This window comes from Exophiala spinifera (genome assembly GCF_000836115.1).
Source record: "Exophiala spinifera strain CBS 89968 unplaced genomic scaffold supercont1.7, whole genome shotgun sequence".
NCBI classification, from domain to species: Eukaryota; Fungi; Ascomycota; class Eurotiomycetes; order Chaetothyriales; family Herpotrichiellaceae; genus Exophiala; species Exophiala spinifera.
In genome coordinates this window covers 499761-522134 of record NW_015622519.1, presented here as the reverse complement: position 1 = coordinate 522134, position 22374 = coordinate 499761, and the positions used below count along the sequence as shown (strand labels likewise).

Genomic DNA, 22374 nt, shown 5'->3' with positions numbered 1-22374 from the left:
ACAATGTCCAAGAGTCGCCTTGCCCACCCACACGCCTCTTTCCAGTCGTTCTCGTTTCAGTAATGGACGAGTTTTCAGGGTGCCCGTCAACTGTTTGACTCAATCGGGACATCAATGTCTCTCCATGTTGTACTGTAAGCTTTCCACCAATGGATGCTATCCTCCGTGTCGATGTCCGGCGCCCAAGGGACGGCGTTAATCGATGACATTGCCCGATACATAGTCCGCTCGGCCAATGAAGCGAACGTAGAGCCCTGGGGGGCCAACCAGCACATGTCCAATGAGCCAGTTGACGTGCATGATACCGGGGTGGAAGCAAATGGCGATGCACATGGGTCCGTGATGGGCAAAGCTTATGCCTGATTGTTGTGCCCGTGTCTTAGGCACTGAGCTTGCTGTTCCCCGTCTCTGCTCAACTTGGACGCCTCATCAGCCTAGCAAGTCCGGCGGTCCTCGACGACGCTCGTAAAGACCCCAGCGGCCCAGGGGTGATGGCGGCTTATGCCATCGTTTGGCTGGCTTGCCGAGACATCACCATCTGGTGCTACCGAGTCCACCATGCACACAATCCGCTCGCCAGGCTGGCGGCGAAGGCCCATCCGCGCCAGGCTGGCGACTCGCTTAGTACGGCGGATAGTACCTTAGGCTCGACGGGCTGTTTCTTCCATGTCGCAATTGGCAGCGGGAAAGCTGGACGAGGGCGTCCGTCAGAAGCAAGCACTAATGCACGTCCACAGCGCGGTCATGGGTCCCTGGCCTGTGGTGGCTTTTGCATTTAGGCCGATGTGGATCTGGCGACGGAACTATTGGAGCAGTGTTCGGCCTTTCAATAGAGCAGATCGTCGTCCTTCCATCATGAAGATGAGGAAATTTGGCTGCACCTGGAGAGGGCATGCTCTGCATGGCCATGATGGAACAAACTCCAAGGCTGTGATCTTGGCCCTGCTCTGTTGTCGTCTTCGAGGGAAGGTCTGTTCTAGTTCCAGCTTTGTTGTGACCTCGTGCATCCCTCAGTTTGAAAAGGTTTCACTTCAGCTTCGGCTTCAACATGCTCGAGTCTTCACTCTTCTTCGCCTTGACGATATAGGTCACCACGCTCTTTCTCAACAGACGCACAGTCCCTGTTGCCTCTCGCTTGACCAACCCTGGCCCCTTCGCTGTTGCCTCTTCGTTCGAGTCAATTCCCATCAGCCCGCATTCGTTTGTACCCTGTCGTGCTCCCACTGCTTCCCATATCACTCTGTTTGGTCAATATTGGTTGTGGACGAAATTTGGGGCCAAAGCAGGAATCTTGTCCAGGTATGCTGCAATATGTCGTACCTCACTCTGATCCATTCCATTGGACTCGGACTCGAATCACTGACAGCCATCCCCAAGCGCTGGCACGGACATCTAAATAAGCGTCGGAAGTACCTGTGGCTACATGGTCGAAGTGTGTCGTTGCGCGTTCCCTCGGTTTGTGCATACCAAATAACGTCTGAGCACCGACGCACACACTCCTCGACTGTCGACTTCACTTGTCGGCTTGATTTTTGGACGGCTTTCTCCTCAGGCATCATCCATCTATGACAACTTGAGCTGGGGGAAGCAAGTCTCTCCAGAGAGGCTAGATGCAGCATTCACGTCCGCCTCAGTTTCTCCCGCCTTGTTTGTCCTTCAAGAAGCACAGGTCTAGCATCGACTCGTCACGCTATACGATAGACCTCATACTGCCGAAACCAATCGCGGCGCCCGTCTGGGCATCTCTTCCAACACCTCCCATGTCCGGGTCTCCCCCACCGGAGCCGCCTAGTGAACCACCACAGATTGCTGGCCGACGACGGAAGCGGTCTCATACTCCCCCGACAACTAGTGCTGCCACAGCTGCGCCGTCGCCTCCGACACCTGTCGAGCAGACCGCTCCCAGACTCAGTGCGCAAACTCGAACCGGCGAGACTATAGCGGAATTGCCGCTTCCGCCTAGCTCTTACATAGCGAATTACCCAATTCCAGCCTCATATGCTGCTGGGTCAAGTTACGCCACGTCAACGCCATCAAGCTTGAGCGAATCTACTCGATATTTACTCAGCCCCGTGTCACCACGCACCGCCCGAAAGCCAAAAGCCCATGTCGCCTCAGCGTGTGTCAATTGCAAAAAGAAGCATTTGAGATGTGACAACAATCGACCGTGCCGAAGATGCGTGCAGAGCGGTAAAGAGGTAAGCCTTCTATGGATCGGGCCTTGTCCGCGGTCGCCCGACTAACTTCAGCAGGCATCATGTCACGACGTTGAGCACAAGAAGAGAGGACGTCCGCCGTTGAAGCCAGAAGATCCTTCGACGAGACGCACGTTCGACAGTGCCGTCACTCCGATGAGCTCTCATTTTGTAGGACCACCCCGATCGTTAGCAGGCCCAGACCTATCGTCTTTCGGACCGCCCCCGGGAGCTGTAAGCAGATACCCTCCACTGCGACCGCAGGATCCAACAAGAAACCCACCGATGAGAGGCTCGTTTCATCAACCCATGTATGCGCAGCCCTCTGTGTCTTTTAGCCCGGCGACGGCGACCGGGACTTTTACTTCGCCAACTCGATCATATTCGCAGCCGGGACCAGCAGGAATTCCCACCCAACAAGCACCGCCGTCGTATGCCTCGCCTCACTCTGAATCGCCTCACCGGTCGATTGCCCCGTATGGCGGGTACAACTATCCTCCTATGGCGGGACATTTTGGAGGATCTGGCCAGACCACGTATTCCAACCCTATTTTCCCACGGCCTGCCATACATGGGCCAATGCCTGGCGAAACACTACCGCCATTCGTTGGGCCTTCTAGTCTTCAGCTTCCGCCGATACGTCCGCCTGCTCCTTCTTTGGGACCAATTGATCCTGCGATAACACAGGCGTCTCGTTCGACTCATCAGGCACCTCGGCAGTTTGCTGAAGGAGCCCAGGACGAGGGAACCCAAGAGCCTGACCCCAAACGACCAAAAATGGACATCCAAGGCATTCTGGGACCTAAACACGACTGATGGGAACGGGCGGCGACGAAAGTTTTTTTTTATTAAAAGAAAAAAAGGAAAGTCAGGCCTTTGCATTAATCCATGACTGTTACGGCTATAGGCACCACGAATATCCGCGTGTCTTTTCATTTCCTCTTTCTTTCTGACGATGCGACGAATGCAACCCTAAAACAACGACCGATTTTGACAAGAACATCAGATTATGGTCTACTTGTACAACAAAATATTCCACGACTCTGCGCAGGCCGCAGAATTACATGTTGAAGAGGAGCGAACGACAGCCAGTTACCGTCAAGCGGATGAACGCCTGGATACTCGTGTGGGAAATCGGGGGTTCTTCGAACTACGAAAATGACACACCGGGCAATCAATCACCACCTGACCTACCTCTAGAGAGATAGGGCGGTCAATGTTTCACTTCATGGATACCTTTTGAGGGCTACAAGCTACCTACCTGGGTAGGTGGTACCCTAGGTAGTTTGAATTTTGACGAAATGAAAAAGAGGCAAAACCAATTAACCATGATTCATTCTTCTTTATGGCCTGTATCATGACTTCCGCCGCCCCTTGCTAGCGGCCCCCACGACAAACAAGTGCCGTGTACTCGATGTGTGTTTTCTTTTTAAATCGGGGATACAAAACTGGGAAGTTGGATTGGACAGGAACGGGGCAGTCGGTCCTGATCGATCTCGATGACCATCCGGCGCGGCAGATTCAGTTACCAAAGTCCTCTAGTTAATAAGGCAGTGAGTGTTCCGACACAACTACGAGCTGTAGAAGAAAGAAGAAAGGCGTCATTCATTCATTCATCCATCCATCCATCCATTCGTGTTGGTAGTTTCTTATTTTCTTGGTCTCGGGGGACGTTCAAGACCGATAGGACTGTCTGTCTTGATCGTTTTCTCCTTTCCTTTCCTTTCCTTTCCTTTCTTTTCTTTTCTTTACTTTGGCTTCTGTGGACTCGTCCGTCAACCTTTTGGTACATGTACCTGAGGTAAACCCAACTCCCCCAAGAACAAGAAAGATTGAGCGGCCGGGGCCTGATCCTCTCCGTACTCGGAATATGTCTACGTTTTGACTGGTGAGAGCGGTGGTTCGACTGCTCGTACCGATTGCGACGGTGAACCAACTCATATATACCTACCTGGTACCTGTCCTGTCCTGGATATTTCAGCAGCGAAGTAATTTGATGCTCCTGACTCGGCAACCTTCACTGCTTCTTGTTTCAGGTTCTCATTCTCAATTATTACTATTTTTTCGTACGTCACCCCCTGGCGAGAAGTCCAGAAGCCATAGCTTCAAGATCCTCGAGTGTCTCAGGCTGATCGATGACCTCGAGACCGGCGCCATTGCGGTTCTTCTTGCGCTTACCGGCACCAGCACCGCCGCTCTTCACGGCACGTTCGTCATCTTCCGAATCGGAAGCATCCTCGAACCACTTCTTTGGCCGTTTCTTCGCTTCAACTCCTGCCTTTCCAAGCTGAGGTTGTCCAAACCGCCGCTCTTCATTGGCCTCCTCCGCCTCCTCCCCATCACTACTATAATCCTCGTCATCGTACACGCTCTTGCCCTGATCCTCGTCATACGGCACAAGCTGTACACCATCATCGTCCTCCTCGGCGCCCCCTGTTCGTTCTTGCTCACGCAACTCCCTCGCTCGCTGTTTGCGTTGTTCCTTCTTCTCGCGCTTCTTCTGCCGTGCAATCTCCTTGTCGACTTCGTCCATCTCTTTGGCTCGTTCGCGCTCGCGTTCCAAGAATTCTTGTTTCTCCCGTTGTGCCGCGTCGGGTCCAAAGGTGCTTTCATCGCGGTACGCCTTGCGGTCCTTGGGCGTGTCCGAGTCGCTGTCGAACGTCAGGTGGGCTCCGTGTCCTTTGTACTTGAGAAGCTTCTTGCGAGACGAGAGGAGTTTCTCGCGCCGGTGGGAGTCGATGATCAGAGGCTCGGCCTTGTCGGATAATTTGACCGTGCGGATCTCCTTTTTGCCCGGTTTAGAATTCGACCGTGTCCCGTTACCCATGGGATCTTCATTTTCTGTATCGGATTCCGACGCGGATGGAGAGGAGTCGTGACCGAGCGCTTCGTCGCCGGCTACGAATCGTCGTTTGACGGAGAGAAAGTCGGGCTCGTCTTCGTCATCTTCATTATTGTTGGCAGCTCTAGAGGACGGATCACGAGCTGCATCTTGATCTTCATCGTCATCATCTTCGATAAGTTTTGTGTAATGTGCCGCGAGTACGTCTTGATTTTGGCGTTCAAACATGCGGTCGTACTTTGTTCGAACCGCCTTTTGCTTCTGTTTAGCTTTGTTGTCACCCTCATCTTCGTCGCCACTTGTGTCGCTGCCTTCGAGAGCAGCGAGGAGTTGTCGCGGCATATTCTTCCTGGCTTTTGCGTCTTCACCTTTGACGAACTTTACCCGAGGCGCACCAGGCAGGCCGAGACTTGCGGCAAAGCCTTCCAAGTCGAGCTTTTTAAGGTTGAACGTCTCCTTGTCCTTTTGAATGTGTACGCTGCGCGCGTAACTGACGAACGCTTTTTGACCCAGATATTTCAATTCTGGGTCCTTGAAGCACATGTTCTGCAGTTGATTGCGGATGGTGTTTTGCATCTTCTTCACCCGCACATTGATCTTTTCCAGAGCAACCTTCTTCTTCTCTAATGCGGCAAGCATCCCCTCCTCTTCACTAGGGTCGAGGAAGAGCACAGCACGACCATCGCGCTCGAATCTTGCAGTCCGACCTACACGATGGATATATGTCTCGGCGTCTTCGGGGCAATCTACTTGAACAACCCAGTCGACAGAGGGGAAGTCGAGGCCTCGGGCAGCGACATCGGTGGAGAATAAGCAGGCATGTTTGCTGTTTGAATACTTTGTCGTTATGTCCAGACGAGCGGTCTGCTTCTGGCGTCCGTGCAGGTGCATCAAGGGAAGACCCGGCTGGAGGTGTCGGAACGATTCGTAGACGAATCGTACTTGTTTTCCGGAACTCAGGAAGACCAGAATCTTCTTTTTGGTATTTGCACGGATAAATGACCATAACGTATCGAGTTTGTTCGGCAGAGGCGTCACAATATAGTTCTGCTGCAACCCCGAGGGAGTTGCGCTCTCGGCAGTTTCGTGGACGGAGACAAACTCGGGCTCTTTGAGGGAGAGTCGAGCCAGGTCAGAGACTTTCTTGGTCTGAGTAGCGCTGAACATCAGCGTCTGTCGATCCGGTGGAAGATGTTCCAGGAGTGCGTCGATCGTTGTCTGAAAGCCCATGTCCATTATTCGATCCGCCTCATCAAGTACAACAATCTGTAGGTTACCAATGTCCAGCTCGGCCGTTTGATCCATGTGTTGAAGCATCCGACCAGGTGTAGCGACCAGAATATTCATTCGTGCCAGTCTTTCTCGCTCTTCTTGTAAACTCTTGCCTCCAATGACCAGACCAGCAGAAAATGTATGATTGCGACCGACCTTGCGGAGGACCTCGAAAATTTGGATGGCGAGCTCGCGAGTCGGGGATAGGATGAGGGCACCCAGGCCATCGTATTCCGTCCATCTCTTACGATACAGGTTCTCGAGGACGGGAACGAGAAATGCTAACGTTTTGCCAGAGCCTGTCTTTGCAGCACCGAGAATATCGAGACCTTGTAAGGCAAGAGGTATAGTCCGGGCCTGTATGGTTGTGAGGGTCTTGAAATGTGAGGATGAAAGGCCATCCTGCGTGGTTTGTGAGAGTGGAAGATCGGCGAAGTTGTCGGACGGTACTGCAGACCGTGGATCGAGGTCAGCCACCCGTTGAGAGAGTGATTCAATGTCCTCTTCCTCTCTTTTTCGTTTGAGTTGACGAGGTCTTTGGTATTCTTTTCTCGGGCCCGACTCCCTTCTTTTCCGTTTGCCCAGTGGCGCCATTTTTGCTGTCGCTATCGAAGTCGAAGTCCAAAGTCGGCACAGGAAATTTTGGGAAAACTGTTGCTGGTATCGGCAGATCTTCGGAAGGAATTATTGCGGGGGTTGACGAAGAGATTCTCGGACATGATGGGAATGATACATCCGCAGCACGATGGAGGCTTTGTGAACGACTAGTCGAAGGGCCTCTATCTATCTTAGGACTTGGGTGTTTCTATCCTATTGGAGTCGCTATAACAAGGTCCGGTATATACAAGGCTGAGGAAGAAGTATTCGAATCAGTATCGGCTAACCTGCCCTAAGGAGCAGCCGTTATCCAAACGCCTCAGGGTCGCTGCTTGATGTCGCCGTGCGCGCTCGAGTCCCATCATCAATGCTTCAACCTTTCTCTGATCTTCCAGAGTTGGACCCTCTACTACACTTCTTGCGCGTGGGTGGAACACTCTCTTACTGAATCTGTAACCTAACACTACCTTTTGTGCACTGCCGCTGATAGGCTGAACGTCTGGCTCGTCATTGGTAAGGAACAAACCGTCAGCCCACCATGGCTAATGATGAATCCGATGCTCTTGATGCGCTTGAGAAGGAAGCCAAGGAATATGACAAGGTATGCTTTCTCCTGCCGTCGGTTGACCATGGCTAATCGTACTTGAAGGACGCTGAGATAGACCGTATTCTGAAAGCATTTAGACTTGATGCGTAAGTACGCTGCTATAACCGCCGGGGCCGCCTTCTTACTGACCTCTCTCAGCTACGCAGTCCTCGATCTACAGCCCGGTGTACCTGAGTCAGACATCAAGATCGTCTATCGGAAAAAGTCGCTACTAATTCACCCCGACAAAACCAAAAACCCACTAGCACCTGAAGCCTTTGACCGACTGAAGAAAGCGCAGACAGCCCTGGTTGATGAGAAGCAGCGACAACATCTCGACGAATGCATCGCGGATGCGAGACAGCTGCTGATCCGACAGCACAAGTATACCGTTGACTCTGAGGAATTGAAGACGGAAGAGTTCAAGCAGGAATGGAGAAAGAAGACGGTTGAAGTGCTGGTCGAGGCCGAGGCTCGGCGAAGAAGACAGATGAAGGCCAGAATGCAGGAAGAGGGACGAGAGAAGGCCAAAGAAGACGCCGAGATTGAAGAGAGGAAGCGGAAGCGAGATCATGAGAAGAGCTGGGAGGAGACGAGAGAGCAGCGGATAGGCAGTTGGCGAGACTTCCAGAAGGGGGTGAAGAAGTCAGAAGACCAGAAGAAGAAAAAGAAGATGAAGGTGTTGGGATGATGGGTTGCCTCCTGGGTACTGGGTAGGTAGGCTACTAGTGGGAGGAGTCAGAGCCTACTTGCGGTACAAACAGACCCGAGGCCTGTGATCGAGGTAGAAGCAGCAGTGACCATGGCATTAGCATTCCTTGTATTCATATTGGACGTAGAGTTCTCTGCGAGTAGTGTTGCAGGCCTCGCGAATGCTTCGGTCCGGATCGGATCCTCGGTACAGTACGAGTACCTCATAAGTACCACGGACACTCATATTCCCCACAGATGCTCGGTCTCAATGATTCTCCGACTTTCTCTGCCAGAGAAACTTAATGCCCTAATGCGACCGAGACTCTTCATTGGCATGGTAAGCATTACTTTCGAACTTCTGTATTCTTCCATGTCGAGTCCACCATGAGCAATGCATCGCTGCCACCCAACGCCCCCATGATGAACGGTTCCCTTACCTCTAACCATGGAGAAGCCGATGCCTCGTCGAGCCTCGAAAACGTCTGCGCCCGACTCTGCTCCCAAGTCGACTCGTTTCTCGCTGCGCCTACCTCTGACGATGTCACAAAACGGACACAAGAGCAGACAAGGATTGCACTGGGCGTGATAGAAAAGGCGCTGCAAGACTACGAGTTCGCCAACCCCGCCGTGTGGTCGTCCGCAGATTGCTGACACTGCCACAGTAGATTTGAAGCGTTATCGCTTTCCTACAATGGAGGAAAAGATTGTTTGGTGCTTTTAATATTATATCTCGCCGTCCTGCACAGGCACTTTACGCGTCTGAAGAACAAAAGTCCACAATCATTCAATTTTCCTACGTCAATCCCCTCTATATACGCCAAACCACCTGATCCATTCCCCGCCGTATCCGAGTTTGTCGAGTACTCCTCACGCTTGTATCACCTCGATCTAGCGCACATATCGACAAATCCTGGTCCGTCCAAAAAAGAGCGGTCGCACTCGAATCCGACTATTACGAAACCTTTCCCACGTGTTGAACCGGAGAGCGGCACGGAGAAAACACCAGAACCTATAGTGTCGTTCCGGGACGCCTTTGCCCTGTATCTATCCTCTCATCCTTCTGTAAAAGCGATTTTCGTGGGCACACGTCGAACAGACCCTCATGGGGCTCACCTCACTCATTTCGATCCCACCGACCACAACTGGCCGGCCTTTATGCGAATTCATCCGGTGATAGACTGGCATTTATCGGAAATATGGTGTTTCTTGCGCTCGCCTCATCTAAAAGACCTAGAATCGGGCGGGCCACTCAGATATTGTTCGATGTATGACGAGGGCTACACAAGCCTCGGTGGCATCAATGACACCGTAAAGAACCCAAAGCTGAAGAGGCGCGATGGGGATGGTAACGAATATTATCGGCCAGCATTTGAGATGACACAAGACGACGGAGAGAGGCTGGGAAGGGAATGAATGCGACGACAAGGAGTCGTGGTGGTGATCGCGGCGGGAAGGATGAGAACGGTCAACGAAGGCGAAGGAAGAGACAGCCTTATCATGACCCAATGCACGATATAAAACCAGCTCGGACTGTTCACACGACACTCTGGAAGAGTCATTCTGGCTGCCATGCTGTATGATGGCATCGGTATACCTTGGAACAAGATTGAAACATGGATCGACTTGAATGTGATGATCGGGGGATTTGTCCAGACGACGGAGGTGGTTTTTGTGTGTGGACAAGCAAATATGGAGGGTCTTGGGTGGATGAGCTTGAGCGTCGTGGGTTGTACAGTATGGGTGAGATGGACCCAACATCGACAGTGACAGTCACGATTCACGATAACTCGGTTGAAGAGGAGATCTCCTCTGTCTTTCAGCGTATGAGGTCAAGCCATAGACATCCGGACCATCCGAGACGTGTGTGTAAGCGAGGCCTGCGGAGTACACAGGTGTACAGTATGTATCGATCATGTTGCGTATTGAGTCCTCGGATCAGCACGTGTGTCTCTCAACGATGAATAACACTATTGAGTCGTCCGTTGTGCACAAACTGATAAGGCTCGATCCATCACGATTCACGGTATCTGCCCAGCAAAGGCCAAGCTGATGGAGATCTTGGTCGGGCGGAATCGCACATGGATGCAGGTGCTTTGACGCACTCTCGAGTCTCAGCCTCGCGAGCGGAACCAGCCAAGAGCTTGGCACATCTCCACTGATAAGGGCGGATTCCAACGCCAGGACACGACAATGCCTCTCGCTCTGTTTGTTCACCAGGGAATCGATGAATGTAGTCAAGTATCCGACAGACGGCCCAAAGGGACACAGACACATTCGCCAGATTTGATATCGACCAACTACCTGGTACTTACCAAGTCTCCGGCCGCCTGCCCAGGTCGCTAGTCCCGCCTACACATGGTGGTTCCGCGCCACTGATTTGCCCCGACTCCTACCAATGCACCCTTGAGGCCAGACACCTCGAGCAATCGTGCTCTGGCTTCGTTGTTTTGTCGCGTTTGCCCTCCCACTCCCCGGGACTGATTTACTTGTTTGGGTAGGCAGCATGTCCTGGGGGAATGTCCGTGATGATGACGGGTTTGGGTTTATCTCTTGGCCACGCGAGGTACCGAGATACCAGGTAACTAAAGCTGATCTACTTGTTCCTACCCCTGTGTCTGGACCTGTGAGAGACGGCCAGATACACACAGAGAGGAAAGAGAGAGAGAGTGTGTGTGTGTGCACCAGAAGTCTTCTTAATAAGGCCTTGGAACATCTGATTGTCTTGTTCTGCTGTCTTGTCTTGGCTACTCTTCCTCCCCCCTTCCTCTCCCTCTATATATACACCACACCTATCCACCACAACTCGACCCTCTTGATTCTTTCTGACTAAAGCCAATCTTTTCTCCCGGTGTACTTCGTATGCAAGGTTGACCTCAACACCGAACAAGAACGAGTCATCATGTCGGAAATCATCCCCGTCACAGAATGGCCAGACTACAGCGTCGACCCTCAAGGCGGCGATCCTTTCACCCAGGACCTCAACGCTCCGTATGACAAGGTACAAGGACCATCTCCCCCGTCTTGCACCAGATGCGTATTATAGTTTACTGACACCAACCACTTCCGACGGAATGCAGGGTGACATGTGCTGGATCCTCGTCTGTACGATTCTATGCTGGCAAATCACGCCTGCCATCGGCTGGCTCTACGCCGGCATGCACCAACGCAGGAAGTCGGCGTTGACCATGATCTTCCAGTCCCTGTTCTGCGCGTGCGCGTGCGGCATCCAATTCTGGATCTACGGCTACTCGCTGTACCAGTCGCACACGACGAACGAGATCCTAGGCGACGTCAGCCTGGCAGCCTTGCACAACGTGCTCGCCGCGCCATCGCTCGCCAACTCCGACATTCCGGATCTTTTGTACGCGTGTTTCGGCTTTACTTTTGTCACCGCGACCGCCATGATCCTGTCCGGCGCCATGCTCGAGCGCGGCCGCCTGTGGCCCAGCATGCTGTTCCTGCTCTGCTGGACCACGTTCGTCTACTACATCCTCGCCTACTGGGAGTGGAACCCGTCCGGCTGGCTGTACAACCTGGGCGTCTACGACTTTGCCGGCTCCGGACCCGTGCATATCGCGAGCGGATTCAGCGCTCTGGCATGGAGTCTCATGCTCGGACCTCGCATCAGCGAACACACCTCAGGCGAGAGGGCCAAGATTATCCATGCAAAGCCTCACAATCCATTTCTCGTCGGCATAGGAACGTGCTTCATCTGGTTTGGATGGTTCGCTTTTAACGGTGAGTTTGATTCCGAAGCGAATTACACAAAAATGAAAGATCGACAACAACTCTAATTCTCTACCTCATACCTCCACACTCTTCCAACACTCTTCCAGTTTTTGGAATCATCTTTGAGTCCTATCCCTTTTTTTATATTTTGCACACAAACACACACCACTAACATGACCTCTTTGTTATGTAACTTAAGGCGCCAGCACGGCAAACCTATCTCTTCGCTCCGTATACGTCGTCGTCAACACCAACCTAGCAGCCTGTGGAGGTGGCATCGGCTGGACGCTACTTGAGTACTTCTATACCGGGAAATTCAGCATTCTCGGATTCTGTTCTGGCATTATTTCTGGCCTCGTTGGAATCACACCAGCTGCTGGTTTTGGTAAGTTTTGTCTTGTTTTTGTTCCAGTTATCATTTATTGTTTTCTCTCTCCCTTTTTTCTTTTTTTCTTTGGTTTTTTTGGTTTCGTTTATTTGGTGCTTGGTACTAACATGTTCCGTCTGTGTGTGTGTGTGTCACAGTACCCATCTACGTGGCAGCCCTCGTGGGCCTCCTGACGTCGATCGCGTGTTTCTACACCAACAGGTACAAGCACCTCATCTCGATCGACGAGGGCCTGGACATCTTCGCGCTCCACGGCGTGGGCGGGTACGTCGGGGACCTGCTGACGGGCCTGTTCGCGGCGAGCTTCGTGCCGGCGCTCGACGGCGTCAGCGGCGACAGCTACGCCGGCGGCTGGTGGAACCGCCACTGGGTGCAGCTGGGGTACCAGTTCGCCGCGGCCACGACGTGCGCCGCGTGGAGCTTCGTCGTCAGCTGCATCCTGCTGTTCATCATCGACCGCATCCCCGGCTGCAAGCTGCGCGTCAAGGAGGAGGACGAGGCCCGCGGCCTGGACTTCAAGTACCTCTCCGACGCGCACTGGGACGACATGGGCCGCGGCAGCCTGGCCATGACCAGGGTCGAGGTCGAGACGGGGATGCCCGTCGTCAGCGGCGAGGGCGTGCCGTTTTCCCCCTCCGGCTCCGGGAGCGAGAGCGGTGACAACAACAACACCGTCGTCAAGGGTGGCGGTGGCAACGGGGCCGCACCGACCGAGAGGGACGGCGCGGTGCCGATGAAGAGGGAGTAAGTTAAGGGAGATTGACGGCACGGCAAGGCAGAGTCGAGAAATTTGTCCACTTGTCATGGTCGCCCCGTCGTTTGTGTCATTGTCGTCGTTGCCGTTCCTCTACGTAGTATAGAGGGAAGCTCACCTCACACCGTTTGTGTGATTTTCTGACGTTGGACCGTTACACACCATGTACATACATACCTACGTATGGTTCTTCTTTTTTTTTTTTTTTTCTTAGATCTGTTCTTTTTTGGTTCTGTCGTTATTAGATGCCAGGTGCTGTGTACACATAGTATATAACCTCAACCTCGGTCCAAGTGTACCGTATACACTACACACCTCTCAAGGTCGTCGACTCGGCCCAATGTAGTACGAACTTGTTGTTCATCACACTCGGGTACCTTCAAATACAGGTAGGTACCTACCTACCTACATGCCTCCTATGCCTACACAGGTACACACAGACGGATCGGTATGTCTGCGGTCCCTACATGCTCCTCGGTCAGTGGCGACAACCTGTCAACATCTGCGACGACAGGCACCTCTTCCCCATCTTGAGCTGTACTCGGACGCGAAACTCATCTTCATATCCACAAATTCTTTTTGGGCTTTTCCCTTAGTACTCCTGGCACTGTTTCTCCTGCTCATTCAGAAAAAAAAGACTAGATCTGAAATTCTCTCTAATACCATCTTCCTCTTCCTCTCCATGCTCTGCAAGAGCAGCTTCTTCAAATAAAAGAAAAGGAAAAAAAACACATCATCCAACTTCATACGTCGTCTGCCGCACAAAGTAACAACTGCAGAACGTGTGCTTTCGAAACTCGACTTCGTTCTTGACCTTCTGGCAAAAGTCTCTTCTGGTCTTGATACGTCATGTAGTGTTCTGCTCCTTGACACTCTTCATCGTCTCTGTCCACCTACAAAAACTGCCGCCATTTATAACTTTGTACTGTGCTTTGTCATCGAAGCCCTGTACGAGTACGTGCTCGTTCAAATCCCCAAATACCACTTGGCACGCTCATAAACATAAAAGCTGGTCGCACCCAGCGGGATAACCTTGATATAACCGATGGACAAGCCGACAAAGAACCCTCTCCATCCTCTTTCAAGGAATATCCTCCGAGCCGTCTCTAATATGGACAACCTATGCCCATCACCGACAGCGCCACCGACTTGCATTCTCCGTCGGATCACCTCCAGCGGGTAAGACGCCGTTTGAGACACCAACCCCGCCAGAGCGCCCGAGGTCAACTCTGCGGGCGCCGTCAACTGACTCCGCTGGTAGGCTCTCGTGCCGTCCGACGCTCCATCCGGCGGAGCGGGCGCCAACGACGTGGACCGTATGACGGTGTACGGAGCCAGGGTCGGATGTCGAAACAAATCACCAATGGTGTCGTGGGTCAAAAAGGACACTCCTGCATAAGGCAGCATGCCGAGCATTGTCGGAGAAAACCCACGATAGAAATTGACCAGTCCAGACCTTGGTGCCGCTCGGTGAGTGAGGTCGGCCGCCGCCGCCGCCACCGGGTTATGGGGATGGCTGGCGCTGTGTCCCGTCAGCGACTGCGGCTGAGGCGGTTGCTCGTGGTATATCTGTTGGCATATTCTGGTCAAGGAAGACCGCGAATCCCGTTTCGTTTCGAAGGCGAGTCGCACGCGCACCACCTCGAGAGGGTACGTGAAGAAAACCGAGGTGAGGCCCGCCAGGGAACCCGACAAAAACCGCCGGACCGGTGTCTCTTGGTCCTTATTGTGGATGAGAAAAGCCCGTATTTGTTCGTAGGCCAGGAACTTGATCCCCGCGTACGGAAATATTCGCAACAGCGTGGCCGAGTGACCCCGATACAACCCACGGATGCCCTCCGAGTTGTTGATGTCGCGCATCGCCACAAACACCCCCGTCCAGCTACCGGTGTATTTGGCAAATTGCGGGTTCGAGGCTTGGAAGAGGATCTTGACTCGATCGAGAGGTCCGACGACTGTTTTGGCCTTTGGTGAGGGTGTGTGTATGCGTTAGCCGCCTGCAGTCGCAACCAAAAAGGAAAGGAAAGAGACCAGCCCCGGCAAACGAGTACCATTTTGCAGTGGAGGAATTCAAAACTGTCACAAGGACTGGGAAACTCGAGAATCACTCACAGCGCATCCGGCCAGACCACCTGCGAACCCACTGCGCAAGACATAATCTAGACTCCTCTTGTCCAAATACTTGGGTTCCCCGGGAGCGCGACCATCTTTCCGTGTCACCGCTGTCGCGGTGGCTCTTGAGGCTGTGGGCGAGGTCGTCTGGGACAGTGGTTCCATCTCGGATGGTCGTGTGGGTTGTAATGTTGTTGCTGCATGGCCTGAAGCTAGAAGAGGCATTCACCGGGTCCTGGTCCTGGTCCTGGTCCTGGTCGTGTTCCTGTTCAAAAGAGGACCATCGCGGGACGGGGTACTCGAGACAACAAGGGAACGAGGGGTGTTTGACTGTGGTGCTGGTGCCGGTGCCGTAGGTGGGATTTGTTGGCGGAAGGGTAGAATGTTTTCTCGGTGTGACGTGCGGAATGATGATGGGTGAGGGATCGTGGTGGCTGCGAATTTCGGATAGCGAGGCGACGAACTGCTCTCGCGGAGTCTCTTCTGGTGCCCAGCAGGTGCCTGGGGGCGATACCTTTAACACTGCGGTTTAGGTGGGTGGTCCAGGTGGGTGGTTCAGGTGGCCGGCGGTGTTTAGGCGGTGTTTAGGTGCCGCTGCCGATGCCGAGGCAGGTTTTTCGCTGCCGCATGAACTTCGGAGCCTAAAAAGCCCGTCACCATCGGAACCTACAATATTTGTACATGTACGGAGTGCGAGTTTCACAGCGAGATCGGGGCCGTCTGGGGCGTGTTCCTCTCCGTCCACACCACTCAATACACCAATCGCAGGGCAGCCAAAAAAGACAAATATCTCACCCACCACACGCACATGCGTACTCTGGTCGAAAGGCTCTGGGGTTCCCCGGCTATTCACGGTCCAACAGACGAGATTGGGTTCAAATCTCCTCAAAAGACGCGATGGGATCGCATAGTGTGTATGTGATGTTCGATATTCCGCTGTTCATACAATACCCATTCATAGTATTCAATATGCTATGCTATACACCATACCCTTAGATTTGCAATGCAACTTTTCATCGTCAATAGGATGCAACACTAAAGCCATTAGTTAGTTGTACGCGCAGTTTCACACCCGTCCTCATCAACCTGAAAACCATCGCTTTTCACCTCGTGCACACTCCCAAGTCCGGCCTGGTGGCGCTCTCTCCGTCCCGGACTGGATCGAGGTTCCTGTCCGCTGCCGTTTGACGAGACTCTACTCATGCTTGTCCTTCGAGCCCGTCCCGCCGGAGGACCCGTGGAAGATACAGGCTCAGTCTCTGGAATGGGTGACGGAATGTCCTCGCTTATGTGTCTTGTAAGCCGTCTCCCTTGTTCCAGACTCCTCGATCGTGTGCGTGAGGCCAATTGTGAAAAGGTCTCACTGATTGAGCCCCCCGGCAACCACACACTGTCCTTTCGAAGTCTACCTTCGGCTTCCCACCAGTGCACAGGGCGCTTTGAAGGAGCTGGCTCAGGTATCGCCGGCTGAGGCGTATCCGTGGAATCTTGCTTTTTGCAACGACGTCCGCCAAGAATCGAACACTTCGAGTTTGACGAGATCCTCCTCCACGGCTTCTCCGTCCAAGAGAAAACAAAGCAGTCGGCTGCAGTCTGGAGAGACAGCATGATAACTGATATTAAGTTGATCCAATACGTCGGATGCATGACGTTGCGCGCATCGTACAATCGGACTTGGAACACAAAGGGAAACGCCCACACTATGATGTAGACAAGAGGGTAGATGAACATGGACCGTAACTGCCTGCGAATCGCCCTCCGGGTCTCTCGTAGCGGGTCCGTCCGATCGCTCATTTTGATCCGTGTATTCGTTGCAGGATCCGATCGTGAGACGCGTTCTTTGCGTGGGCCTGCACGCTGGCCATCTTTAGATCCTATCCGGGAGGGTTTGCCAGAAGAGGGGCCAAAAGGCGAGATTGTATCATCCGACCATGTGCTTCCCCAAGGCGCCGTCGGGGCAGGGCCGTCTTCAGGAGGGTTCTGCAGAGGTTTGGAGGTAACGAAATTCATGTAGTCCCAGGGCTGTAGCGCTTCAGACGATTGCACTTGCTGTTCGACCTCAAGGGTGGGTTGTTGAGACACCCTTCTTGATGGAGTCTGGCTGGTCCTGCCACCCTGCTCAGCCGGTTCCACGTCTTCGCTGTGGAGGGCAATCGAACTTCGTCTCGAACTCTGAGATGACTCGCTCATAGACTCCGACCTACCAAGTTTGTCGAACCCACGAAACTTCATGTGCACGTAGATGTATATCCACAAATACATGGAGATGATGAATGCAATGATAATGTATCTTGGTACCCAGGACAGCGCCAATCTGTACCAAATAGGGCGTTTCGGTAGTGTACAGAAGACGCCTGAAGTTGTGAAAGGTGCCGAATTTCGAATGAACGCGAGGCATGCGGCGAGAAGTGGCGGCAACAGCCAGGCCGGCCATACCCAGTGGCGGTAGGGGTACAGCCCTCCTTCTCCAGCAGCGCTGCTTGGTCGTAAGATGTAGAGGACTGAATGCAAGGCAATCAGGAAAATTGCCATATCAGCAGACTCTGTGGCAAACGTGAGGAAGAAGCCGGTTGCCTGACAGAAGTTGGAGCTGCTCGAGATGGGGCCCGTCCCAAAGCTGACGATCGGGAAAATAAAGTACCAGAAGCTCTTGAAAGAGCCACTTATAATCATATTCATCACCAGGATATGGCGGAAGCTCCTTCGCATGAGGAGAAACCATCGTAAAGTGACCAATGCGGCCAGCAGACTGAAGCCGGAGCAGCATACCGCGGTGATATGGATGGCTCGATTCTGGCTTGGTTTCAGGGCACCGCCGGCTCCATTACCATCACCTGTGTAGTCGATGGGTTCATCCCTCGCGTTGAGAATGGCGTCTGTTAACGCCTCCAACATGGCGCTATGTGCCGCGGGACAAAGCGTATTGACGGTGAGTTTCTTAGGTGGCGTTGCTCGATCCAAGACGCGACATTGTGCCCCGATCGAAACTTTGATCTTTACTGTTGCGACTGCGATTGTCGACCGGAACTTTCGCGACCTGTAGGAAGATCTGTGCTGCTGAAATGCCCCTTGGCTGCGTGAATCGGTCGATGTACAGCAAACAAAAGCCTAAATGAAGGGCGAAGTCACAGAAGTATAAAAGACGGAGGGGGAGAAAAGTCAATGCAAACATCATGCGAGCCCAGTTTTTAAGACCTACACGTCAGTGAAATGTCCACCCACTTCAAAGTATGTGGGAAGTTCGTGGACTTGCTGCATGTCAAAAGCTTTGCCGACGGGGGTGCCGCAGTGGGCGTTGCTCCGTGCAGGAAGAGGTCGGGCAATAGGGAGGCAGGCATGCAGGAATTTCTTGCTAAGAGTTCTCTTATTTGGAAGAAAGAAGAACATTATATGACGCCGAGATCTTCTGCGGGCCTGTGCGAATGGTCCATGCATGAGGGCTGAGTGGGAGACGAAGGCGAAAGGCATCGAAAGGGGAAACTCCGCTGCGTGCGAGATCTAACGCGCTAACCCTAATCGTGGAGACCATTGTCAGACTACACCAGGTAGGGTTAGCGTGCATCGTCTACTGCTGTCTTCATCGATAATGGCAAAACCGTTCGCATGGACTTGTTGATCTGTGCCAGATGGTTTCCACAGCTACTTCGCTTCTGCTGTGCCCAATGCACAGATCTGATCCTCTCGCTTTCCATTTTTCCCCCTCCCTCGCTGAAACGAGGACGATTTCGAACATCTCGGGTTATAAAACTCCGACCCCACGACAGTCTGATGTGCCTAGTACGAGGTAGATGAAGAGGACCACATATCAACGCATTGGAGGACTACTCGAGCTCCACCGGTCATGATGTCGTCGGTTCCTGACAATCCCACCGTGGCCCGCCAGCGGATCGACGCGATGGAGACTAGCAAGGTAACATGGACGGCACATTTCAACACGTTTTCACAATTGCTTGGTTAGACTTACAAGACTTGCTGCCCACTGGCTGCAGAAGTGTAACAGGAACTGCCGTTGGTAGATATCTGTGTACGTATGGTATGGCAGTCCAACCCCATCCCATCAACGTTCCCCCCGAGATTCTCACTGCAGCCGTTGACGAAGCACCCGTAACTTCGCACGCGAGATGGAAATTTCGTCGGCACGCTGAAGCTGCGAGACGACGAGAAGCCGTGAATGACTTACTGTGGGTTCGAAGGCCCTGCGAATCGCCTCGGCTGTACGAGAGAGCTTGTAATTGTGGGTGGTTATTCATTGGCAATGCCAATGGTACGGTACCGCAGTCACCGTACAAAGCGACGGGCCGTCATAGTTCGGATTTTGGGGCCTCGAGGGACCACAGCAAATTGAGGATGCAGTCGAGGGCCCTGATTCACATGTACTATCGTAATTCCTCGGTGCGATGCCTTCGATTCGTAGATTTGCCTTTGCGGAGTTTCTTCCGCTTTCGAGCTGACGAGGTTGGGCCTTTATCCCCTAGGACGCCTGCTCTTGTAAGCCCCTCATACAAAGCCAAAGCTGCCAGTGTCTTCGCATCTCTTGCACCCTCCCTCCACAGCTCTTCATACTTGACAAGCTTGAGTGTGATCTTCTCGGTGTCGTTGCCTGAGAGCTTATCCCTCAATTCGTTGAGTTCAGAACAAGGCATGGTCTTCTCCCACAGAAAGAGAGCGATGTACTCATCGCAACCTCCTGGACTGGGATACATTGCTTTCTGTAGATGACTTTCAGAACCCTTGGCATCCTTCAAAGCGAGCATGGTCATGTCTGTAAGCTCGTTCACGGAAACAATCAAGCCCGTCTCTTCGAGTAGTTCCTTGGCAGCAGCGCCTTTAAAGGTCCCAGCGTCGTCTATCATACCCGCGGGGATCTCGCAGAAAGTTAAACTCCCCGCTGGGATGCGAGGTTGTTGCGTCAGGACCACGTATCTTTCATCGTTCTCGTCCTCACTCTCTGGTCGGAGGATGATCAGGACAGCCACACTGCCGCCTCGAAGGAAGACAATCCCGGGAAGAGGTCGACCATCGCTGTCATTTTCAACCACCGTTTCCATCTTCATAAAGCCTATGCGAGAGCCAAAATAATCAACAGATTGCACGTTGATACGCCGCAGAGTGTATCGCTCCTTTTCCGCATTGAAGGGGTGGTGCTCTTCAGACTGAAGGCGCAATGATTGCCGTAGCGATTCCAGCCAAACGTTGAAAGGTTTGAATCCCAGACAGGCTTCTTGCGACAGACCTGCAGACAAAGTGACTTCGACGGGCGGTTCTCCCAGGGCGTTGCGCAGTGTGAACCTGGTGGCCATGACAAATCAGGAGAGGACAGGTCCGGAATGATGTTGGAAAATGGGCAGTAGAAGAGAAAATCCCGTCTCTAGAATTCCATCCTATCGACCTTTTATGGCAGGGGAAACAGCTTCATGCGAGGCTGTGGTCTAGGTGGTGACAGCAAACGGGCTGAGGCCAGGCAGACTAGAGGCGCAATAATCCAGTCATCTATCACAGAGTTAATCACCCCGCTTCGAGGTCGGACAAAGCTGAGCAGCCCAAGCTCACCGTGGCCACAAACGAACGATGGATCTCGGCTTCGGCAAGCCCTCCAACTATTCGCTGCGATACCAAGGATATGCTTCATCAAGTCCTTCAAGTCCCAGCTTCTCCCAATCTTCCTGATGGCGCAGGGACGGCTCGGACCGAATGACAGCAGCCGAAGTCTAATCATACAATAAATCCTTTCTGGAGACGCCGACTATCTATGCTTATGGAGCATCAAGGAGCCACCTCCTAGGAAGCCAGGAAATCCTTTGACAGAACAGAAGCAAGAGTATTCGCACGGCGTTCCCTGTTCTCAGAGTTTTCCAGCCCTCTTCAAACCTTCGTACAAGGCCCAGGCAGCCAGCGTCTTCGCATCCCTAGCACCTTCTCTCCAAAGCTCGGCATAAGGGAGCAGCTTTAACGTGATCAACTCTCCCTGGGTCCTCAAGCCTGTCAGCCTTCCTTTCAAGTCCTCGATTTCCTGCCTGTCCATTTCCTTCTCCCAGAGCATCAACGCGATGTATTCATCGCAGCCGCCTGGGCTTGGGTACATTGCGGGCTTGAGTTGTTTGTGCTCTTCTATCTCGGAACCCTCGAGAGCAAGTTGTGTCAAGTCTCTAAGCTCCCCTGTTGGAATCGAGAGGCCGGTTTCTTCCTCTATCTCCAAAGCTGCTTTGCCCGCAAATGTCCCTCTGTGGTAGTCCAACATGCCGGCAGGGATCTCCACGAATGTAAGAGTTCCCGCGGGCACGCGTGGCTGCGAGGTCATGATGACCCATTTCTCGTCGATGGCATCCCTTGGCGTGAGAATCATGAGGATACCAACACTCCCGCCGCGAAGAAAACAAATCCCCGGAAGCTCCTGGCCCCTTTCGTTTTTGATCTCTGCGTTCAATTTTAGAAAGCCAATTTGGCCGTTCCTGAAAATGTCAACGGATTGGATGGTGATAGACTTGAGTTTAAAGGGCGAGTCGTAAAATGGATGGTCTTCTATCGTGCTCTGCTCGTAGAGTGACCGCCTGAGTGTACCGCACCAAATATTGAATGCCGGAAAATCTCGAATTTGATCTTCGCTGACTCCGTCCGGTTGTACTGTCACCTTGGGAGGATCGTCGGGAGGATCGTAGAAACCTTTAAGGTCGAATGAGATCATAGTGAGCCTATTGTTGCTGCTTGCTATGTATCAAGCCTCAATGCGTTAGAAATAGGCAATTCAGCAGCAGACACGCGATCGCACAAAGGCCGTCGGTAATGTAGGTAGATAGCGCGGTCAGTCACTCCCGTGATTTTAGAGGCACCAGGCGCTCAGTTCCGAGTGGCATCGCGATCCCCGCTACCAGGATCGCCGACCGCACGCATGCTGCCTGTTTGGGAGAGACTGGCAGGCAGAATCAGCTACAAGTTCAGCCTGTGGGCGCTCTTATGGCTGAGTCGAAGCCACCTGATGCGCTCCCACGCGGCATGAGGCTGGTGGAGGAGAGGTGGTGAACATGCCACGTCGCATTGCATATGGTATAATGTTTAACAACAGCAAAGCCTGGTTAAGCCGTCGAACACGGCCACCCGCCCAAACCCATGAGGCCAAAAACCTGGCGACCGGTTTCGCCCCTCGGCTAGCCTCACACGAAAATTAGTTAGGCCGCTGCGAATGAGCCCCCGGAATGCATATCTCCTCCA

The 22374-nt window shown here is 53.0% G+C and overlaps 9 protein-coding genes across 9 annotated transcripts; 4 read left to right on the top strand and 5 right to left on the bottom strand.

Moving 5' to 3' along the window:
* Nucleotides 1-1610: 1610 nt before the first annotated feature.
* PV08_09166 (uncharacterized protein) lies at nucleotides 1611-3011 on the top strand (the record flags this gene model as incomplete). The annotated part of the gene is made up of 2 exons (XM_016383486.1): nucleotides 1611-2198; nucleotides 2253-3011. 2 exons carry the CDS (start codon nucleotides 1611-1613, stop codon nucleotides 3009-3011), a joined length of 1347 nt encoding a protein of 448 aa, XP_016232109.1.
* Nucleotides 3012-4266: 1255 nt separating this feature from the next.
* PV08_09165 (uncharacterized protein) lies at nucleotides 4267-6903 on the bottom strand (the record flags this gene model as incomplete). Its single annotated transcript, XM_016383485.1, has 1 exon — nucleotides 4267-6903. The coding sequence occupies one exon, from the start codon at nucleotides 6901-6903 to the stop codon at nucleotides 4267-4269; it is 2637 nt and encodes an 878-aa protein (XP_016232108.1).
* A 541-nt stretch (nucleotides 6904-7444) lies between these two features.
* PV08_09164 (uncharacterized protein) lies at nucleotides 7445-8183 on the top strand (the record flags this gene model as incomplete). Its single annotated transcript, XM_016383484.1, has 3 exons — nucleotides 7445-7507; nucleotides 7556-7599; nucleotides 7652-8183. The coding sequence occupies 3 exons, from the start codon at nucleotides 7445-7447 to the stop codon at nucleotides 8181-8183; spliced, it is 639 nt and encodes a 212-aa protein (XP_016232107.1).
* Nucleotides 8184-8569: 386 nt separating this feature from the next.
* Nucleotides 8570-9598, top strand: PV08_09163 (uncharacterized protein; the record flags this gene model as incomplete). Its single annotated transcript, XM_016383483.1, has 2 exons — nucleotides 8570-8796; nucleotides 8848-9598. 2 exons carry the CDS (start codon nucleotides 8570-8572, stop codon nucleotides 9596-9598), a joined length of 978 nt encoding a protein of 325 aa, XP_016232106.1.
* Nucleotides 9599-11084: 1486 nt separating this feature from the next.
* Nucleotides 11085-13050, top strand: PV08_09162 (uncharacterized protein; the record flags this gene model as incomplete). Its single annotated transcript, XM_016383482.1, has 4 exons — nucleotides 11085-11183; nucleotides 11263-11923; nucleotides 12114-12299; nucleotides 12440-13050. The coding sequence occupies 4 exons, from the start codon at nucleotides 11085-11087 to the stop codon at nucleotides 13048-13050; spliced, it is 1557 nt and encodes a 518-aa protein (XP_016232105.1).
* A 972-nt stretch (nucleotides 13051-14022) lies between these two features.
* PV08_09161 (uncharacterized protein) lies at nucleotides 14023-15333 on the bottom strand (the record flags this gene model as incomplete). The annotated part of the gene is made up of 2 exons (XM_016383481.1): nucleotides 14023-15021; nucleotides 15169-15333. The coding sequence occupies 2 exons, from the start codon at nucleotides 15331-15333 to the stop codon at nucleotides 14023-14025; spliced, it is 1164 nt and encodes a 387-aa protein (XP_016232104.1).
* An 879-nt stretch (nucleotides 15334-16212) lies between these two features.
* Nucleotides 16213-18063, bottom strand: PV08_09160 (uncharacterized protein; the record flags this gene model as incomplete). Its single annotated transcript, XM_016383480.1, has 1 exon — nucleotides 16213-18063. One exon carries the CDS (start codon nucleotides 18061-18063, stop codon nucleotides 16213-16215), a length of 1851 nt encoding a protein of 616 aa, XP_016232103.1.
* A 1481-nt stretch (nucleotides 18064-19544) lies between these two features.
* Nucleotides 19545-20468, bottom strand: PV08_09159 (uncharacterized protein; the record flags this gene model as incomplete). The annotated part of the gene is made up of 1 exon (XM_016383479.1): nucleotides 19545-20468. The coding sequence occupies one exon, from the start codon at nucleotides 20466-20468 to the stop codon at nucleotides 19545-19547; it is 924 nt and encodes a 307-aa protein (XP_016232102.1).
* A 542-nt stretch (nucleotides 20469-21010) lies between these two features.
* Nucleotides 21011-21850, bottom strand: PV08_09158 (uncharacterized protein; the record flags this gene model as incomplete). Its single annotated transcript, XM_016383478.1, has 1 exon — nucleotides 21011-21850. The coding sequence occupies one exon, from the start codon at nucleotides 21848-21850 to the stop codon at nucleotides 21011-21013; it is 840 nt and encodes a 279-aa protein (XP_016232101.1).
* Between the last annotated feature and the right edge of the window lie 524 nt (nucleotides 21851-22374).